General features: G+C 39.1%; 1 protein-coding gene across 1 annotated transcript; it reads right to left on the bottom strand.

Moving 5' to 3' along the window:
* Positions 1–1180: 1180 nt before the first annotated feature.
* On the bottom strand, positions 1181–18995 carry grhl2b (grainyhead-like transcription factor 2b). Its single transcript, XM_038725739.1, has 16 exons — positions 18976–18995; positions 16971–17160; positions 16295–16362; positions 15096–15474; positions 14161–14219; positions 13774–13930; positions 12780–12891; positions 7942–8036; positions 5540–5698; positions 4539–4596; positions 4184–4323; positions 3971–4008; positions 3698–3789; positions 2368–2453; positions 2206–2270; positions 1181–2119 (listed from the first exon to the last, which is right to left on the bottom strand). The coding sequence occupies exons 1-16, from the start codon at positions 18993–18995 to the stop codon at positions 2005–2007; spliced, it is 1833 nt and encodes a 610-aa protein (XP_038581667.1). The 3' UTR covers positions 1181–2004.
* Between the last annotated feature and the right edge of the window lie 1758 nt (positions 18996–20753).

Raw genomic sequence — 20753 nt, 5'->3', positions numbered from 1 at the left:
TTAAGTCTCCTGAACATTGGACCATGAGATCATAGAAAGAGCTCAAAGAAAACCTTAGCTATGACTCCTGGGATCTCATGATTCTTGTCACATATGTCTCAGTTTTTCATATTGGCCTCAGGAGCAAAAACTCATCTCTGTCTTACTCTGATCAAAGGATGATATCTCTACAGTATCTTAAATAACTGTAATTTCAGTCCAGAACGTGGATCGGAAAAAAAGCTCCAAGATATTTCTCAGCTTTGTCTTACTGACCCCACTTAGGGGTTATTTTACTCAAGTACTCTACTTATGTCAAATGTTGAGTATTTTCTTTTTTATGGGAGTTTGTAGTTTTACTCCCCTTAATTTCAAATCCTTATCGTATTTATTGTTAATTAATAGAAAAAAAAAATTAATTTTGACATTGAAAATAATGCACTTTCAAATGTCATGTTTTCCAATTGGTTAAGGTCACAGCCGACATAACTGGAACACCCAATACTTTGACATGATGTTTAGAGATTCATTCATTAAGGACCGAATGCACGCAAGAACTGAGATTCAACATGTATCTGTCATACAGAATAAGGACTTTTACTTTTGATACTTAAGTACATTCACTATGGAATACTTTTATACCTTTTACTTGACTAGAATTTTGAGGACTTTAATTGTGGATATGGTATTTCTCCTTTTTTAAGTAAAGGAAAATTGTACTCTATTTAAAGACAATCAGTCCTGTACTTATCATTTTAGCTGGATGGCACAGCGCCAGCGTTGTTGCCCTTTGAACAGCAGGAGCAGGGTTCAAATCCAGCTCAGGGCCTCCAGCACGGTTCTCCAAGCATAGACAGTAATGTGATACAATTAAGCTCACGAACATCTCAGCTCCCAACTGCTTTTTAGGAGCAATAAGCAAGACAAATAATGAACTCGAGAAGATACAATGATGAGATCTCATCTGTTACTTTCATTTATCCTATTGTAATCTCAATTCAGTATCCATTTGTCTTACCTAAGTCTGAAAACCTCAATCTCTCTTCATCTCATCCTTTTCTCCTAAGGGGTTCCAGGAGCAACAATTCAGATTGGAGTGATCTCAAAAAGATATACTATTCAGATCTTAGTGTTTTCTCAAGAGTTAAAGAAAAGACTATGGCTGTAGACTCTTAAGTCTTATTTTTTCTAAAAATGACCGTTGAATGTTTATATCTTTATTCATTTTTCAATACAAGGGCATGAGCACTACACAACAACCAAGTGCCATTTGTCACCCTAAGTTGTTTACAGAATTTACCATCTCATGTAAGGTCCTACAAAAAAAACACTTAGGCTATTTGTTGACATGTAAATAGTACAACATGGCTGAAAAATAGAGATAAGCCATTTAAAAACTCCTTGAGTAGTAGAGGGTGACTATGAAAAAAGTCACTGAAATGTAAAGTACTTGAAATTCTTGGATAAATTCCTAAAGAAATGCAAAACATTGTCATTAAAAGCATTAATAAATAATAACACAACTAACAAAACCAAAAGCTGGCATGCAAAGAAGCTGCTAAGTTACTTAGGACCATATACTGAATATAAAGATTATTTGGCAAAAAAACACAAGACTGTACAGGATAAGAATTAAAGTACAAATTCTTTTATACAAAATATTCAGCAAAGTGGAGGACATGGATCTGTACTCCATCATTTAACCTCGCAACATAGACGATTTATACAACGAGAAAGTAAATATAACCAGTTCATAGGAATTTCTATAATGTCCTCTTTTTACGTGTGTCGTCGTCCTCTTCCTGCACAGAAAATACGACTTGCTTCATAATAGTAAGTGTGAGAGGGATCAGGTGTATCGTTGTTGACCTCAAAGCGTCAGTGCAACGCCACCAATGGACTGTCTCCAATACAGTCAGTCAGCTTATCAGCCAATCAATAGCAGCCTCATAGATTTCAGCCAACCAGCAGTCACAGCATCTGTTTCGTCTCAACCTGGAGCCCTTCAGGTCGGCTCATGAGCTGTCAGATCTCCGTCAGCGTGATCTTGTAGGCATCTGCATAGTTCTCCATGTTGAGTATGAAGGTGTCTTCATTGGAGTAATGCTCAATGATGTTATCGTCCATGTTCACCAGGATCCTGACACCAAAGACACTTTAGTTTAATTTCACCACAACATAAGGAATCAAGATAGCTGTAAAACTGCAATCTGCTTCCACACTCACCCTTTTTTACTTTTCTTGTACACTTTGGCTATCCTCTCTGTGGGCACGCCGTACTTCTCGGATATCTATGCATGATAAATGAAAGCAGTTTGTAAACAGGTGCTCTGCTGCAAACAAATTGTGCCTCGCACTCTCACGGGTAATCAGAAAGACAACACTCACAGCATCCATCAGGCCTCTAAGCGTAGGAGACTTCAACATCAGAGCGTCAAACACCTCGTCCATCTCCTTTCTGACATACAAGAGCACTGCAGAGAAAGGGGGAAAAATAAACCTATAATTGTTAGCTACAGATTTGTTTTTTACTTTGGAGTGTGTATATAGTGCAACACTTAAGATATGTAAATATTAAACTCAAACTTTCAGGCTTTTTTGGGGTGTTTGTCACATTAACTGTCCAGGGAATGTGGCTTTGGTCCGTCATATTGGTTTAATTATTAATGTCTATTTTTATTATCAAGTGATTTTTTGATCACTTTTTCTGTTAATCAGTTAGTTATTAAACCTTTATACAACCAGAACCAAGAACAAATGCCATCACAAGTTACCAGAGTATAAAACAATGTCTTTATACAAATTTTGTATTGTAAAATCACCAAAAAATAAATAACAATTTACAGTAGTGCTGAAACTATGAATACATTTACAGATCTGCAACAAAATATCAACTACTATATGAAACATAATAACTTTTTTGTTTGTTTTGAAGCAAAACAATTGTGTGGTGTGATTGAAAGCTCCAGAACAGTGACTAAATTGACTAACATCTTTTTCCATAGCCAAGAATTAACTTTCAATCTGAATTGTTACGCCAACATGACCTTAAACAACCTTTAAGTACTCCAAAAGATTTAAATTTGAACTTCTACAACTCCATGACCACTGCTACAGAAGAACAGCTCCACAACAGCCATTAAAGAGATCTTGCGGTGAGATTGTTTTGTCAACAATCAACAGATTAGTTGATAAGAATGTAATAGTTGCAGCTCTTATTTACAATGGTTTGAAACAGAGACATGAAGCTAATCCTGACATCTGAGAAGCTGTAAGCAGAAAGTGTTTTTACATTTAGCTGACGCTTTTATCCAAAGCGACTTACAATTGCTATACACGTCAGAGGTCACACGCCTCTAGAGCAACAAGGGATTAAGTGTCTTGCACAGGGACACATCGGTGGATGTGTCACAGTGGGGAATTGAACCCAGGTCTTTCACACCAAAGGCATGTGTCTTATCCACTGCACCATCACCACCCAATATATGTGTCCTTAGACACAAAAACTGAAATGCAAAAGCTGCCCTACAGCCTGATATTTTTCCTCAGGCCTGATGTATTACAACTGGACCAAAGGAGTTTGAGCTGAACTGAGCAGAACTTACCAATTCACCATTCTCAGATCATTAAAAAGCTTAGGCTTTAGTCTGCACTGATCATTTCTTCAAGTCAGCTAAAATAAACAATGCACAGAGAGGAGGAAGCAGTCGTCTTGTACCTCTCTTGTGCGTCTCCTCTTTGATCTGCTTGTGAGGGGACGGACACAGATCTTCATCTGACGGCCTGAACATCCTCTTCACCAGCACGCTCCTGAAAACACACACGAAACAAACGTTTGTCATGTGCCGCACACACGCATTTCTGTTTGCATTTGCAGTGACTTGCACTTCCCTCTGTATGTGTTTGGTTGGTATCTGTACCTGCTTTCATTTGCATGCTTTCTATTTGTATGACATGTAAATGAAAATACTAATTTCCTGTTGACACTCACCCTTCTCTCTCAATCTCCTCTGTGTTGAAGGTAAACACCTGGAAATGAAGTGTTAAATGTATTAATGTAAAGTTTGAAGGTTTAGGCACAAACAAAAACAGTGTGCAGATATTTTACTTAAGTAAAGGTACCAATACAACAATGTAACTATATTCCTTTAGTCCTTCCCTCAACTCCTGTTTCTAGAGAGGAATGTGTGTTGAGGTGACCCACCTGTCCGGCCCTCTGCAGGTTGCCAAAGTGAACGTCTGGTATAAAAAGTACGGGCTGAACCTCCAGGTCGGTCATGGTCTTGAAATAGGTGGTGTCGGACTTCTTGGGAATGGTTAACACGCCTACGCCTCCATCTTTCCCTGAGCACCAGAGGAAAGAGAACATTTAGAAAAGAACAGATTTTGCCACCGAAAGGCAACACATTGAAACACAAATTAATAACTTGTAGTCACAATTACAAGCAGGACACAGAGCTGTATTCAACATACTGACATACTCATACTGAACCCTGGATCTTAAATATTCTATGCTTTTTTAGATGCTTTTACAAAATATTATGTCATGACACTCAAACCTTTTGACTTCTTGCGGAAGAGTTTTCTCTCCTCATCTCTTATTTTCCTCTCTGCTCCCTGAGGAAAACAGCAAACAAAAACATATTTGAACACACCTGTTTGTCTCGACACACTTCTCCCCTGACAAAGTGAGCAATCACTACATTATTTCTATTGGAAAGACAAGTCTCAGTAAAGTCGAATGGGAGAATAAAGTTTTTTTTTATTATACGGTGCATACTGCAGGTGTATCTGGAGGCTCACTGTACAGGTGAGACCACTAGAGGGAGGACTGATCTCATGATTTAACTCCCTCATTCCACCTGAATACTCAAACACCATCAAACACACTTTATGGTAAATATTTCAACAGCTCAACACTCAATCACACACAAAATCTTAAGAGACATTAAAGGTAAAAAAAACACAAACTTTAGAAATTCACATTATTGTCACATGGATCAGACAAATCCAGAGATCTATTTCTCACACAAATTGGAGGCTTACTTTTAAAAGGACACTGCTGCACCAGTTAAAGCTTCATGTAAGAGCAACTTTAACTACTCATTATCTACTCATGCAAACTGCAGTTTGTAAATTTCACAGTGGATGAGGAGGTTGAAATAAAGCAGCATTCCTCTTGTAGGAGGACACATTTCAAACCAGATAAAAACATAGATTCATAATGACAGGAGACCCCTGGTTGGTTTATTATCAACATCATTTTTTACACATAAATGCAAATTATTATCTGGTTCCAGCTTCTCACCTTTGAGGATTTGCTGCTTTTCTTTGTCATATAAAAAGCAATTTCAGTATTACTCCTTGGGGAAATATTACTCCTTTGATTCGATGTCACATTTGAATCCACTTAAAATATATTTCCATAATGACGAACCATATTTCCATCATCACAGTAAAGCCTAAAAATGTTTTTTAGCATTAGCAAATGGACATTGATTTACTGACAAGAGTTTAAAACCAGATACTTATACCTGATGTAGAAGAAGTGATTTCTCACCTTGTCACAGAAGACCTTGATCTGCGAGTAGGCCCTGTGCAGCGGCTTGTTGCTGCGGTTGTTGTAGCTGTACGTGTCGATCTGGATCATCAGAGGAAGCCCCTTCACGCCCTTCTGAGAGGAGAAGTCTGTACTCAGACAGTTGACTGTAATGAAGATCTGTGGGGACACGGAGGAGGGAGTGTGGGAGAGGTTTACATACTTCACTTTAAAGTGCAATTATGAATTTGGTGTTGCAATAAATAAATAAAAAGTTTGTTTTTCCTTAGGCTGTTTTCTTTAAAGGAGTGTTTTAATTCACAATTTAACCCAACAAGACATCCACAACAACTCGAAATATTTACAAGCATGACTTTGAAAACAAAATGAAAATCTTTGGATATTTTTCCATTTCTTTGTGGTTGAAGTACGGTACTCCCGCTCAGAGAGGTATGTTGTGTTTCAAATGCTTGATGGATACTTGTTTACCAAAGATATAGTAGCCATGTATTATCCTGAGTGAGAGATTGTCTCTGGAGAGATAAGTGGCTGTTCACCTCTGCTGAGTTTGGGTGGTAGCAGGCGCTTTAGATAACTCAAAACCCTGAGAGATAGAAATCAAAATTACATGTAACTGCATGGTTTCTCAACACTAGGGGTTTCTGAGAAATTGCTATCTACAGGTACTTTTTTATGTATTTAGACCTTGAAAGCTACAATTGGATTATGGTAATCTGTTATTATTATGGTGATCTGTTATACATTGATGCATCTGCGCAGTGTTTGCACAATATCACAGTGCAGTGAGATTTAGGTTGGTACTTGTCACTGTGCATAGTTATTTTAAGTTGGTTATCTTATTCGATGTGTAAATGTTTATCTTATATGTTTCTTCTTGTGGTATTGTTGTCTTTTTATACCTGCTGAATTCCCAATATATATTTGCATTATAAATCACAGACGTGGTCTATATGATGCCATTATGAGCTTTGGATTCCCTTTTTACATGTACCATGATGAAGAAGCCTAGTGGCTGAAAGCTGAGTGTACGGACTCTTTTAATATGACACTCTTGAACTTTAGCACTGTGTCATGTGCGGAGTGATCATCTCAAAAAGTGTCTCGCCAGCAAATACATATATCACATATAGCACTATTTATGACTGATTTAACTCCGTTGACCTGAGCCCTCTAACTCATGCCAAGAACATGTGTGAAGATGATCTAGGTATAAAAGTCAAATATGATGAATGAGAAAAATATGCTTAGCTTAGTACACTCTTGTGTCTATTATCTAAAAGTTGTGGCCGTGTAATCCCACTTCTTTTGTTTGAGTCTGACCAGAGACCTTTGTTACTCTCGTCATTTTCTGATATCTGCTACGACATAAAGGCAAAACTGTAATATGAGCTTCTTCCTCAAAATATACGTGAAGTACAGAACTTGTACTGTAGATTCTAAGCTCTGGTACACTTCAGGTATTTCTTTCTTACCGAAAGCCAGATACTCCTATTTACTTTACAGGTCTAGATCACTTGTCAAGAACTTGTACTACTTTTCCTGAGACATTATTATTTATTAGGTAAAAAAAACCATACAATTCCTACAAAATAAACTTGACTTATTTCTTATGAAAGACTATGCCAACTTCTAATTTTCCTTTGTTGAAACTGACATTTTGACTAATTCCTTCCACTTCCTTTTTAGACCTACAACAGGAGAAGCATGTAAAATAAACTACCTGGGCATTACACTTGTTCCCGCAGCAGATATATTTAAGCTCAATCGTCACACAGATTATGAGAAAGAGAGGGATAGTTGTGGGGAGAGAAAGAGTCAATATTGGCCCAGATACGTGTGCTTGGATTTCCTCCAGCAACGTCTTTGTCCCCCGAGCTGCTATTACAATGAAAGAACACATAACACACACAACACACAGTCATTCGCATTCACGCAGAAATGAGGGCAAAAAAAACAACAGAGGGTGGGGTTGGGGATTGGTGTGTGTTGGCCCTTAGGGGCCTCTGGAGTTCAAACAGTGATTCGGTTTAAGGAGTGGCCACAATGGACTGTGCTTCACAAAGACAAACAGAGCAAAAGTACACAACACTGCCCATCAGCTTTATGGCCCACAGTCGTAAACCTGTACCAATCGACGTGAATGAGATTTTCTTTGCATTATAACAAAATGTTAGTGAGCTTGAGTGTTGGTGATGTCGACAGGTGTGGTGTTTGCATCACAGTCAAAACCGGTTAATTTGTCAAGCGAGTCAAGCCATTTGTTTGCCAACACTTGAATCAGCACAAAGAAACCTGTCCCGCTGCTTTTTTTAATAACTACAACCGGCCTCGAGCGGGAATAAATATAGCAGACCGGTTTCTAAGAAAATTGCAGTGACAGACGTAATATTTGTGTTTTATACCTTGGCCTCTTCATTCACGTCCCAGGTAAAGGAGATGGCGTTGTAGGCGATTTCTTCAATGTTGCCAATTGTGTTGAAGCTCTCCTTGTAATCAGCTGTGAGGACAAACAGAGGGGTGGGTTTATTTTGCCAATCCCAACAACCTTTCGAATATAACTATAAAAGCATTCTCAAAAAGTGTCCTGGATGGGTGTTTGGAGTCACCAAGTTTAACTTACTTACTACTACCCCTGATATGTGCTGTTTAAAAAGCCTAACCAAGCATCATATGGACCCTCTCCGAAAAACAAACAAAAAAAACTCCATACACAGCCAAAATTAGTCAATAAATGACACAAGTAGGTAGCTATTGTTTGTTGAGATAAGCAATCAAATGGCACGCTTCAATTTAAGATAAAAGATAAAACCTTATCTGCTTGGTCAAACAAAATCTCAAAGGCTTCAAAGGAAGTGTAAGGAAACACAGGGGGCTATCTGGCTCTGAGAACCATATTAAAAACCAGTCAGGTGAGAGCATTGGCTGACTATTGTTGACCTGTGTGACCTGTAACTGGAGGGCCTTTAATGTCAGTCGTCCAGTAAACCGGTATACTGTGCAAAAAGGCACATATGTGCCTTGTGGTTTTATTTAAATAAAAAGAAACTTAGTGGCATGCAACAAGTGACTGTGATCTGCCACAGTTAGAATCACCCCAAGAAAATACTTTAACTACATGTGTGAACTGAAGTGCAGGTGATGATGTTGAAGCGGAAAGAAGGACTGTTTTTCTCCTGAAGAAGTACGATTTTGGACATATGGAGTTCTCAGTATGTCAAAGTTTAAGTAACAGCAGTGTTTGCTAATGGGAGTGTAACGTTACAGAGCTGATTTAGGTCAGTGATGTCCAAATCACAACCTTAGTCTGCTGGTTTTTAAACTGAAAGTATTGCCTGTATAGCCACAGACTTATTCCTCTGTGCCATAGAAATCTTCTGGTGTTCAAACACTATTAAACCGCACCCTCGAGCCACGAGCCTCCATATGTGTGACCCGTTTTATGTAAAGATTTACAAGGGACTAGTGCATCTTTGGTTTTGGTCTTCATGGGATATGTTGACAATAAGAATAATATAGACGGGGATAATGGGTCACATTTTCAGTGTGACCTGGAAGGTATCCATAGTGTTGCACTCAGTTGAAAACAGAAACCAAAAGTGAGCTAGACACAGAGTTACAGAAATAGTCAGACACAGCCGCCCCTAATCCGACATTGGAAAGGTATGGGGGGATGGGATTTCTGAACCTATTTGACTATAAAACAAGCACTTCTGAAGAAAAATACTGTTAGCTTTAGTTCGCTAGAATAAAAATGTGTGTAAGTCCTCATGATTTGGGCTTTTTCTCTAAAAGTCTTTAGAGAAGCAGCTTGTTGGTCACATCTCAGCGCATCCCCCTCTCCTTCAGTGACCTCTAACCTCCTCCATCATCCTAACCTGCCGTTACAGCGACACTTCCTGGTTCTTTAGCAGGTGCACAAAGCAGCAAGGCAGGCAGCAACTTGCCTCTCAGCCAGTGTCCCCCGTTAAACATCCCCATTCAAATGATCCATTCTGTGAGACCGCCCAGGGGCATGACAACCCCCACCCCCACCCCCAGCAAACCGTCCACCGCTATTGAAATCAGCTCGCTGGACAGCTTCAGGTTACAGTCTGCATCGTACGACAGACCGACTTGGCTCTGAGGAGCAGAGTGTTGGTGGCTTAATGCACAGTAGTGTATATATACACACAGATTACTGTGCAAATGTTATAGGCAGGTGTGGAAAAATGTTGTAAAGTAAGAATGCTTTCAAAAATCGACATTTTAATAGATTATATTTATCAGTTAACAATATGCAAAGTGAGTGAACAGAAGAAAAACACGATCAAATCAATATTTGGTGTGGCCAGTCTTTAAACAGCATCAATTCTTCTGGGTGCACTTGCACATAGTTTTTGAAGGAACTTGGCAGGTATGTTGACCAAAACATCTTGGAGAACTACCCATAGTGTGGATTTAGGCAGCCTCAGCTGCTTCTCTCTCGTCATGTAATCCCAGACAGACTCCATGATATTGAGATCAGAGCTATCACCATCACTACCAGCACTCTTTGTTCTTCTTTACGCTGAAGATGGTTCTTAATGACTTTCATTGTATTGTGTTTGGGCAGCAGAATAAATTTGGGGCCAATCAGATGCCTGATGGTATTGCATGAATAAGTTATCTGCCTGTACCTCTCAGCATTGAGGAGACCACTCATTCTGACCAAGTACCATGTACCATGTTATAGTAGAGTTGCTTGGCCTTGTCTCCATATCTAGCTTCTTGGCCTCAAGTCTTTCATGAATGCCACTTCTGACCAGACTTCTCCGGACAGTAGATGGGTGTACCAGGGTCCCACTGTTTTCTGCCAGTTCTGAGCTGATGGCACTGCTGGACATCTTCCAATTGAGAAGGAAAGTAAGCATGATGTGTCTTCATCTGCTGCAGTCTATGGCCCTCAACGTTGCACGTTTCTTTGTGTTTCTTCAAAACAGCTTGGACAGCACATCTGGAAACCCCTGTCTGCCTTGAAATTTCTGCCTGGGAGACACTTTGCTGATGCAGTATAACTACCTCGTGTCTTGTTGCTGTGCTCAATCATGGCAGTAAACTGTCTTCAGCAACCTCACCTTGTGAGCTGAGTTTGGCTGTTCCTTACCCAGTTGTATTCCTCATACACAGCTGTTTCTGTTTCAGTTAATGATTGTGTTTCTACCTACATATTGAATTTATGATCATTAGCACCTGTTTGGTTTAACTGTCATGTCAAACAACTGATGATATGCCTACAAAATCCCTGACTTTGTGCAAGCGTACCTAGAAGAATTGATGTTGTTTCGACGGCAAGGCCTGGTCACACCAAATATTGATTTGATTTAGATTTTTCTTCTGTTCACTTACTTTGTATTTGGTTAAATTATAAATATAGTAACAAATAACATGTCTATTTGTGAAAACATTCTAACTTGATGGCATTTTTTCCACACCTGCCTAAAACCTTTGCACTGTAGCCACGGTATATACACCTTAAGTATTTTTAGCCTGATAAGCAGTTTCTTAGCATCCTTGTTTGCAATCCGTCTTCAGAAACCATGTCTGTACTTGCTGAAAGCATGTGTGCATTTCTACTGTATGAGAAGATAACAATCTGTGTGTACATGTGCATGTGTCAGTGTGATGGAAGAATATTTCAGCCCCGTGGCTCAAGCTGTAGATGCACAGTATCTCTCTATGACTCATGCGCACAAACAAACAGACTCATTACACTGGCAAATGCAAAACAGGCTGCGAAAGGGAATCATACTGAAACAAGATAAAAAAGATAACACTTTCTCTTAGCAGGATCTACTGGCAGCTTTAGAGAGAAATGTTATGTCATGTCAATACTGAGATGTGACATGAGAGAAAATAGGCTTTCTTGCTAAGAGCTAGATTGACACCACCCTTGTGTAAGTACAATAAATATGATGCTATAGCCAGGTGATTATCTTAGCTTAGCATAAAGACTGGAAATGTGTGAAAACAGCTAGCCTTACTCTGACCAAAGGTAACAGAAATCCACCTACAAGCACCTCTGAAGCTCACTTACTTTATATCTTGTTTGTTTAATCTGTAGTCAAAACAAAATAAAGTGTCATTTTGTGGTTGTATACTTTTTGGTAAGTAGTTAATTAGTGAACATTAGTGGTGCTGGTAGGCCTTTGGACAGAGCCAGGCCAGCTGTTGTCCAATCTTATCTCACAACGCCCAGGTTGGGAACCACTGTTGTAGCGGATTTTAAAATGCGTGTGAATTGTAGGCTGATTTGTCTTGGTTCATGTAAATACAGGGATTAAGATCTAAAGATCTAAATTAAGAAAGAATAACTTTCAACAGACCAAAGCCAGCCAAGGTAACAGTGTGGCTAGCATTCCTCTCCCTGTCCCAACAAGCTGTCTATGTATGTCTATGTCTCCCATCCACCCCAAGTCTCCCACATACCTCTGGTTCTCCGCCTGGTTAGCAGGCCCAAGCTTGTCAAATGCAAACCGCCTACAAGGTTCTCACACACACTCATTCAACAAGGCGTAGGAAAGCTCAAATTCAAATCCATCAACCGAAAAACACAACAAAAGGTCAAACGTTTTAAGATACAAATATGAGGCTTCGGATCGACAGCATACATCCATGGGAAATGCTGATAGAAAGAGAAAGTTTGTCAGGTTGTTTTGGATGATCAGTTTTCTTCTCACATCAGTGTTTTGCTCAATCTCACAGGCAGTGTCAAGGAGATTAAAGGATTTATGCTGCAACACCTAGACATTATGAGATTCAAGTGCATGTGTGTGTTTGTGTGTGTGTGTATCTGATGGTGGGTAGCTGAACAGCTTCAGGCAGGCACTTGGGTGGGGGCTTGTTTGCTCTCAGTTTGTTCATGCCTTTATTAGCTGAGTGCATTCCAGCATTTGCAATAACATAAATCTGTCATTGCATTTTAGTTCATATGTTTTGATTCATAAATTTGATTGTTCACATATAAACATGGAGAACATCTTAAGCTGATGATACACGGAACAACTTTTAGAGCAATGGTGCTGGGCAATGTTGCCGTCAGTGGTAATGAGTGAAGATTACTACCGTAACCCCCTTCCCCCACCACTCCGCCGCACCCCGCCACTATCCGTTCAAAACATAGTTGGACTTGCCACCAGCAAGATTGCCCAGCAACATTGCTCAAAAAGTTGCCCCATATATCATCAGCTTTAGAAGACAAAGTCAGTAGTAAGTGAAGTCTTACCGATGTCTAACACTCTCTGTTTGGCTGTGTGCTGCCTAGAGTGCCAGTACTTCCAGTACTTCAGCTGCTCGTCTCGGTTCTTGTCTTCACTGAAGACCACCATGACCACACTCTGAGAAAGGGGAAGGGACAGGACAGGAAAAAGGACAAGATGATTCAGTTGAACCAGCATCTGGGCTTGGGATGGACCGTTGAGCATTGTAACTTACAGGATAGCGTTAAATCCCATGAGATTCTTGTCTCCTGTGACTTCAATAAAGGATAATTAATAATAATAACACTGGCACCAACCAAGTTATTTCGAAGATCTGGCAATGCAGCAACATCACAAAACAAGGCAAGAAACATGAACAGTCGTTCAAGTTTTAAACCTTGGAGGCGAACGGAGGCCAGTTTGACAAAAGGGAATACAGTAACAAGATTATTTACAGCGACTCCCACCAGGACACCGTGGACAACAAAGACACGTCAGGTTCAGGAGAAGTGTGAAGTGGGAGAACAACCAGAGAGATGTGGGGCATTGAGAGCACACCCCTGGAGGTCTGAGCCTCAGGGTTACAGCAGGGTCAGCCTGGGGTGCCAGGAGCCAAACCTGGCAAGAAAACCACTTTAGTGTTGTTGGACCGAGGGCTGACTGGACACTACAGTGACTCCCTATTGCATTTTGAGGTACAAAGTGGTATCATGAGTGAGCACAGGCTGAGGCTAGCTGGTTGGCATGCTAACTCAGTACATATGTCTGCAACAGATACACAGACATCTTTCACATAATGACTTAACTGTGATTTCTTCGCATTCCATTGATCATTTTAGTTCATTTTGAATGTTTTAAATCTAAATTCTTACATATAGGTCCTTTAACCACAGCTAAATCAAAATAAGTGCAGTTATGAAATAGCAGGAAAAAATAAATCAAGGCTGTCAAAAATAAAACAGAAAACAAATTTTTTAAAGTAAAAAAAATAGAGTCATGAGACTAGATTGAGCAGCTCACCCGGACTTTGCTGATGGGGTGACGGAGCCGTTTACTGGCACTGAGCTCGTTGAGCGTCACAGCGTAGAACTGGCCTTTGTTCAGGTAGGTCATCGGTCCCTCGCCTTGCTTCTGGCGCAGCGAGCGAGAGGCATCCAGTGTGTACTGGAAGCTGTCACTGTACACACACACACACACACAAACACACCCATAGAGAATGATATGTGATTAGATATAAGGTGGGGTGGGTGCACAACAACACACCCTTCTGCATTCCTTTCTGGATCACGTCAGGTCAGTGTTTTGATTTAAAAATGGCCCTTTTTTTGAACATTCACACTGTAACAAATACAGATAATTGTGCTGTAATAAAGAACAGACTAAGTGATTGTATTCTGAGTGACTTACACTCCCTCCTGGTGAAATAAGAAGTCATCTGTAGCCAGAGAGGAAGGTGTGTGGTACTTCTGTTGAGAATGCAGAAAACACACAGAAAGAGGAAATTATTTGGGCACAATGACTTAATTTTGCCTGAGAGGAACTGGTTAAACAATGGTGCAGATGAGAAAACAGTTTTGTCATGAATAAAGATCAGAGTGACGACATGGATATCTCAGGCAAACAGGGAACACATTCAACAACTACTTGTAGATTCCTGTTCAGGTAATGCACCTTTGGACTCTCAGTGAATCATATTTAAACATCTGTCTTCACAAACCATTAAACAACAACTTCACCCTAACCCGAGCATGTACTGTTAAAGATCATTAGCATATGACATTCACTCTTCTAGAGCTGTACTTTCTCTTTTTGGTGTTCCCATAGTCTTACAACTGTCTATATTTCCCATAGTGCCTTTCAAAAACCCATTAGACTGTACCTGATCATTCATTCAGGTGTGGTTGTACTGTATATGCAGATGGAGGGAAATAATAGTAACAGAATGATAACAGCAAGTGAGAGCGTTGTTTAAAGCAAAACATACATTGTTTGCATTCTGCAAAGTCTGCGATCGAGTCCTGACAGGTTTGATTATGAGGAATTAACACCAAAATTGACTGACACTAAGAATATCTACTTGTGAACATAAAACATGTGTTTTAGGGCAGTGGTACCCAACCTTTTAGGATTGTGTCCCCTTTAAATGAAGCATTGTTTACTTGTGATCCCTTATCATAAGTTATGTCTGATGTAAGAAGATGATGTAATATGTCTAAGAGTCGGGATAAGTTAAGTCGGTTTCAAAATTGCCATTCTATTTCATTCCCTCCTCCCTCTAAACCCCCAACAGTTTTAGGTTATATTTTTCCTTTACTGTAATAACACAGTGTCTGTTTTCTCACATCATCCCTCTCTTCTTCATACGGGCTCTCAGGTGGACTCTGCTGGTCTTCTTTCCCATACGAACTGTGGCTGACAGTGGTCACCTCATATGGACTCTGTTCATAGATCACTCTGCCCGACTCTTCTCCTTCCACCCTGTAGTGATGCCCTCCCGTCATAAAGATGGGCGTGTACATCTCGGCCTTCACCACAGCCACAGCTGTCGAGACTCCATCCCCTGACGCCACCGCCGTCGTCAAGCTGCTGAACTGCTCCTGTTTGGTCTCCTGGTGCTCATTGTTCAGTGACAGGTTGACGGGAACAGACTTGAGGACCTGGACTCGGTTGTCCACCGTCTCCACCTCGCTTTGGCTGCTGGGGTTGCTCGGCAAAGTAGACCTGAATAAAAACATGGATGATATAGGATTTGGGATGAATTTTAGATATGCTGATCGTAATGTAATTGAATGGTTTTTTTTAACACCATGATTTTTTGCTGTGGTGTTAAGAGATTATTTCTGATCCCACAAACTATGATATACAACTACCAATGGGTTCATGCTATTCTACTGATCTGAGGTGGTGATAACACGCCAAGAAGAAGACTGACAGCAAGTAAACAAGGATGTAAACAATGTAGGTCTTAAGTAAGTGTTCTATTAGGAAGGAAATGCAAGCATACACATTATAACTTTTGGTGACTAACACTGAATGTAAACTATTGTTTATTTACAACAAAACTCCACCTTTAATTATCTTATGCATCCTTACACTTCCATTCAGAAAAATACATCTCCAATCTCAACCTGAAAATGGGGCAATGTTTCCCTAATTTCAATAAGTTGCTTTTACTTGTAGATAAAAGTTTCCAAAAGCAGAGACACATAATGTCATTATTTCTTTTGTATTTTCTCTTTTTTTTGCAGGGATCAGGAGACGTTTACTGGCCTCAGTCCAGCCAGAACTTTTTCATTCAGTATCAGTGCTTCAAGTGAAACGACTCACTCGTCCGTGATATTTACACACATTAATATTAGAAGTGCTTGTTTCATTTCACTATTATCCTCAGTACACAGTTCTTTATTATGTTATGGAAAAAAGTGTTTTAGTTCCAGGATTTAGTTACACACATTGGGAAAGGTCTGCAACTATATGTTTCGCATTTTTTTCCACATCTTTCTGTCTGAACATGTGCACTGAGAGACCCAAATTCACTGACCTCTTCTCCTGTTCCTCTGTCATTTCAATCACTTTGGGAACCGAAAGAAGCCTCTTTTCTTTAGGCACCTGGAAGGAAAAATGCAGGATGTGTTATGTTGGTCGACATAATTAACTAAAGGCCTCTGCCTAACGTATTTGTAGTTTTATTGCAGTTATGAATAACAGTCAGTGTGATGTGAATAGAGGGCACCTAATGATTATTCAATTAATCTGTAGATAATTTTCTTGATTGATCAGTTCATCAGAAAATTACTGATAATACTTAATAATAAGTGAAAATACTAATAAAGAATTTCCCTTAGCTCAAGGTGATGCCTTCAAATGTCTTATTTTGTCTGACTACCAGTCCTACACCCAAAGATATTCAATTTATTATCATAAAAGACAAAATAAAGCATCAAATTCTCATGTTGGGAAGCTAGAACCAGCAAAGGTTTTAGATTTCTGATTATTAATGACTAAAACCATTACTCAATTATGAAAATAGTTTCTGATCAATCTTCTGTCAACCTACTAATGGATTAATCGGCTGATCGTGGCTGCTCTATTTACATGAGTTTCATCTTAGAATCATGTAGTGAACTGAATTATTAAAAGCATTGTCTTCTTCGGTGGAATCTCCATTTAAGTTATACATTCATTCTTCATTCTGAGATTGGATCATTTTTCCACACCTTGTAGTACTCGTAGAGCAGCCCCAGGGCGTTGGCGCTGTCCTCGTCCCCGTTGATGCTCATCATGGCCTTGGTGGCGGCAGTGAGCGGGTTCTCCAGATACGACCTCCATGCCTCGTCCTCGCTGGTGTAGGCCCGCCGCACTGCAGGGAAGGAGTTCTCGTTGGGGACCACCACCACCAGACGCTTACTGACAGGCACACAAACACAGCAAACGTTTGAATTCAAGGGTGTATAAGTGGACATAGATTAGATAATATGCTGGATCACAAGTGCTCAAATGTAATTGCTTTCTACTATTTAAAATTGTTTTGTTTTTTTTGCTTGCTGATTAAAAAAGTAAGAATTTTCCAGTCAAAACTTTCAGATCTGGTCATTTGTCATCATTTTCTACATCAAATAAGTGATAAAATTATTATAGAATTTAACTGTCTAGTGTCTTTATGTCTATATAGTCTTTAGTACCACTTAAGTCGAGATCACAGACCAGTTAAACACAGAGTGCTTTTCCTTCCTGAAAAGTCTTGAATGTATAGTCAGCTATATTGTTGTAGCCACATGCAAGTTTGGTTTTTGTCCATTTGTTTGTGGCTATGACAAAATGCTTGAATCAATGTTGTTTTAATCAATTTCAACAGGAAATTTTATTCATGAATATTCTTGGTTGTGAAATTGACTGCATGTTTGGATACTCAAACAATAGATTTACAACATGAAATAACTAATTTGAATTACTATTGTGGTTTCTATAATTGGCATTGACTCCAGCCAGGTGTACCTGCCAAAAGACAAATCCATTTGTCCCACCTTCAATCTGTGATGTCATACTGATGCAAACTTTATAAAAAAACACGTAGGCCTACTGGCAGAGAAGGGGGAGTAAGAAATAGCACACAGGATCAATCTGTTTATCTATTTCTGCCTTATAGAAGTTTTGTTTTATTGCTTTTCACATCTTACATTTATTTATCTGCTTTTTATAGTGTCATCCCTGTCACTATAGGTGCGAATCAAACTGTTTTTCTTCGGTTCATTAGAAATTCAGCTTCTCCATGGCAACCACACTTGCAAGTAGAGAGCTGACATGCAGGTATAGACTTCTACATTATAGGAGATATTTATGATTGAACAAGCAACCACATTTAGAGCTTAGAGACATTTAGTAGTTTTAACACACAATAATAATAATAATAATAATAATAGCTCTCAATCACAAATAGATTATTATTTCAATAATAGCCTAATCTAAGTAACTCTCATCAGTAATTTAGATTTTTAATATTATACAGTAATTTAGATTTTTACAGTTATTCTCATTTATAACTGTATTAAGACTTTTGAAAAAATGTATGCCAAATCGTGAATGGGATTAGGTCAAATTGTAACAGATGCTTTGTAACATTTTGAGATTTCTGTTTCTGATCTTTAAGAAAATATAAAAAATTAAGCAGAGTAGAAATATTTTTCAAAAGCACAATCCCCCTTTTTAAAAGTCAGTAAAAATGCTTATTTTTTATTGTCCTAGAAGTAGCTTCCAGTACAGTTCAATGGCTATAACTTCTTTAATATAAATAAAGGTGTGTTACAAAACAACTCAGTTGGACGACAGGCAACACAAACTGTCCTCATTCACAGTCCATCGTTCGCTGAAGGGCCTAAACTCAACAAGTAGCGCTACAATCTCTATTTTCATTCAAAGACATGAAAGTGTTTATAAAATCCAGGCCTTGCACGTTGAAGGCTTTTCCATCAGTCAAAAATGGCGAATTCAGCTCTAACGAAATCCACGGTGCAAAGTTTACTTGTCAACTTTTCCTCCAGGAAAAAAAAAGTTCAATTTTTGTGCTAAACTTTCAAAAGTAACATAACCAAATCCATTTACTGCCCAGAGCCGTATTTTTATATTTTTTAATCGATAAAATAAAAAGAGAAAATCACTTTTAAAAAGTGTTTTCTCTGTAAGTTGAAAGCATCACAGATCCTCTCCGCTGCCTCGATCACTTACTTGTCTGTCTCCTGTGACATATTTTGCTTCCTCTACGATTCTTCCTTGTGAAACTGGACTTTCAAGTCGGAGCAGGTAATAGAGTGAGCGAGTTGCCAGAAGTTGGGCTACAGGTAAGTCGACTTTTCTCGCCCCGCTTCTTTTCTCCCTGCTTCTCTCTCCGACTGTCTCTCCTCCGCTCCACCTGGCAGGTGAAGCCGCTTTTGTCCGCGGCAGCCAATCACTCTGCTTGTCTTGTGGTCAATTATGACACATATCAACATATCCTGCTGCCATGAATTATAATATTTGCCGTTGCTTTAATGGCAGAGGGTCAACTTTGAGTGAAATTCTTTCACTGTAAAAGAGTTGAGAGGGTGAGGGCGAGTCTGCCGCCGATTGGCCGCTGCAGAGCGGAGCTGGGCTCTAATTGGCTAGTGCGTCAGAGAGGCAGGTAGAGGCCCTCCTCACCTGAAAAGACAGCATTGAAGGCACCATAATGACACAGAAAACAACACTAACAACTGCTATGCTTTACGTTTAGGAAGTTTGTCTGCTTTTTTACTTAATTTTATTCTGGAAAATAAGACATTTGTAAAAACAACGAAGGTTAAAAGATGCCTGCTAAACCGCTGACTGGCAGGACTGGATGCATGACTACACAGCTTCATAGATGGCCCTAGACTGACACATCCACGGATTTTCTTCCTCTTACAGCCACTAATTTAACCTTTTCCTCCTCTAAATATTCATAATGACTTGTCTGTGTGTCTGTTTTAGGTAATCTCAGAGCAGACAGAAGGCAGGGAGGAGCCTTGTCATTAGCTGACACAATGCCATTGTCCCCTTAATGAAGCCATTGTATGAGGAGATCCCAGTGTTTGGGATTACCCTGCTAGAGCAAACAAGGTGTGTGTGTGTGTGTGTGTGTGTGTGTGTGTGTGTGTGTGTCATACAATGCTGGTGCACTGCTGAGGTGGGGCGCAAGTATTGGTGACTATAATGACCCTAAACACCTTTCCCCCTCCTCTTTGTTGTTTTAACTAGTGTTCTTGATATATAGGTGGAGGGCTTTATTAATCCCAAACAGAAAACAACAAAAGTAGCCTACACTTCAATGCTAGATAAACAATAACATGGTGAAACATTTTATAAAGCACTAAAACCTTAATTAGAAACAGAACCTAAAACTTCAAAATATAAAGGGCCTGTTTAAATCCTGTACATGATTATAGCTCTGGAGTAAAGATATGGAACAGTCTTAATGAGGAACTAAAGCAATGTCCAAACATAAATCAGTTTAAAATCAGGTATAAAGATATGGTTTTCAAGGGTTACTGGGATGAAGAAGGGGGTGAATAATCAACGAGTGTTTCTGGGGCTAGTAATTATCTTCAGTTTCATTGTGTTAATTTTTTTCTGAGTTGCTGAAATTTATTCTTTCCTATTATATTTTTTATTTTCTTGTTTAAATAATTGATGTACATTTTGAATTGCTTTTGGGTATAACAAAGTAGATGTAAATATTTGGAACGTGGGTCGATTATTTGTAAGCTTTTGATTAGTGGATAGCGGGTGGGATTAAATAATGTTTTTCTTTTTCTTCCCACTCCTTTTCGAATATGTAATGAGAGTTTTAAAAGTCTTTGGCTGTAGCTATTGTTAATTTATTTATTATTCTAATCACTTTGATTTGTTTACTTGATTTCATTTTCTTGTCGGATGTTTTTTTTTTTTGTTTGTTTTTTTTTACATATATTCGAAATAAACATAATTATCATTACCATTACTGCAAAATA

Source organism: Micropterus salmoides, unplaced genomic scaffold (assembly GCF_014851395.1).
Source record: "Micropterus salmoides isolate LMB-PRFRI ecotype aquatic unplaced genomic scaffold, ASM1485139v1 Ms_hic_scaffold_17, whole genome shotgun sequence".
NCBI classification, from domain to species: domain Eukaryota; kingdom Metazoa; phylum Chordata; class Actinopteri; order Centrarchiformes; family Centrarchidae; genus Micropterus; species Micropterus salmoides.
Note: the sequence above shows the minus strand (reverse complement) of the source record. Positions and strands in the feature narration are given on the sequence as shown.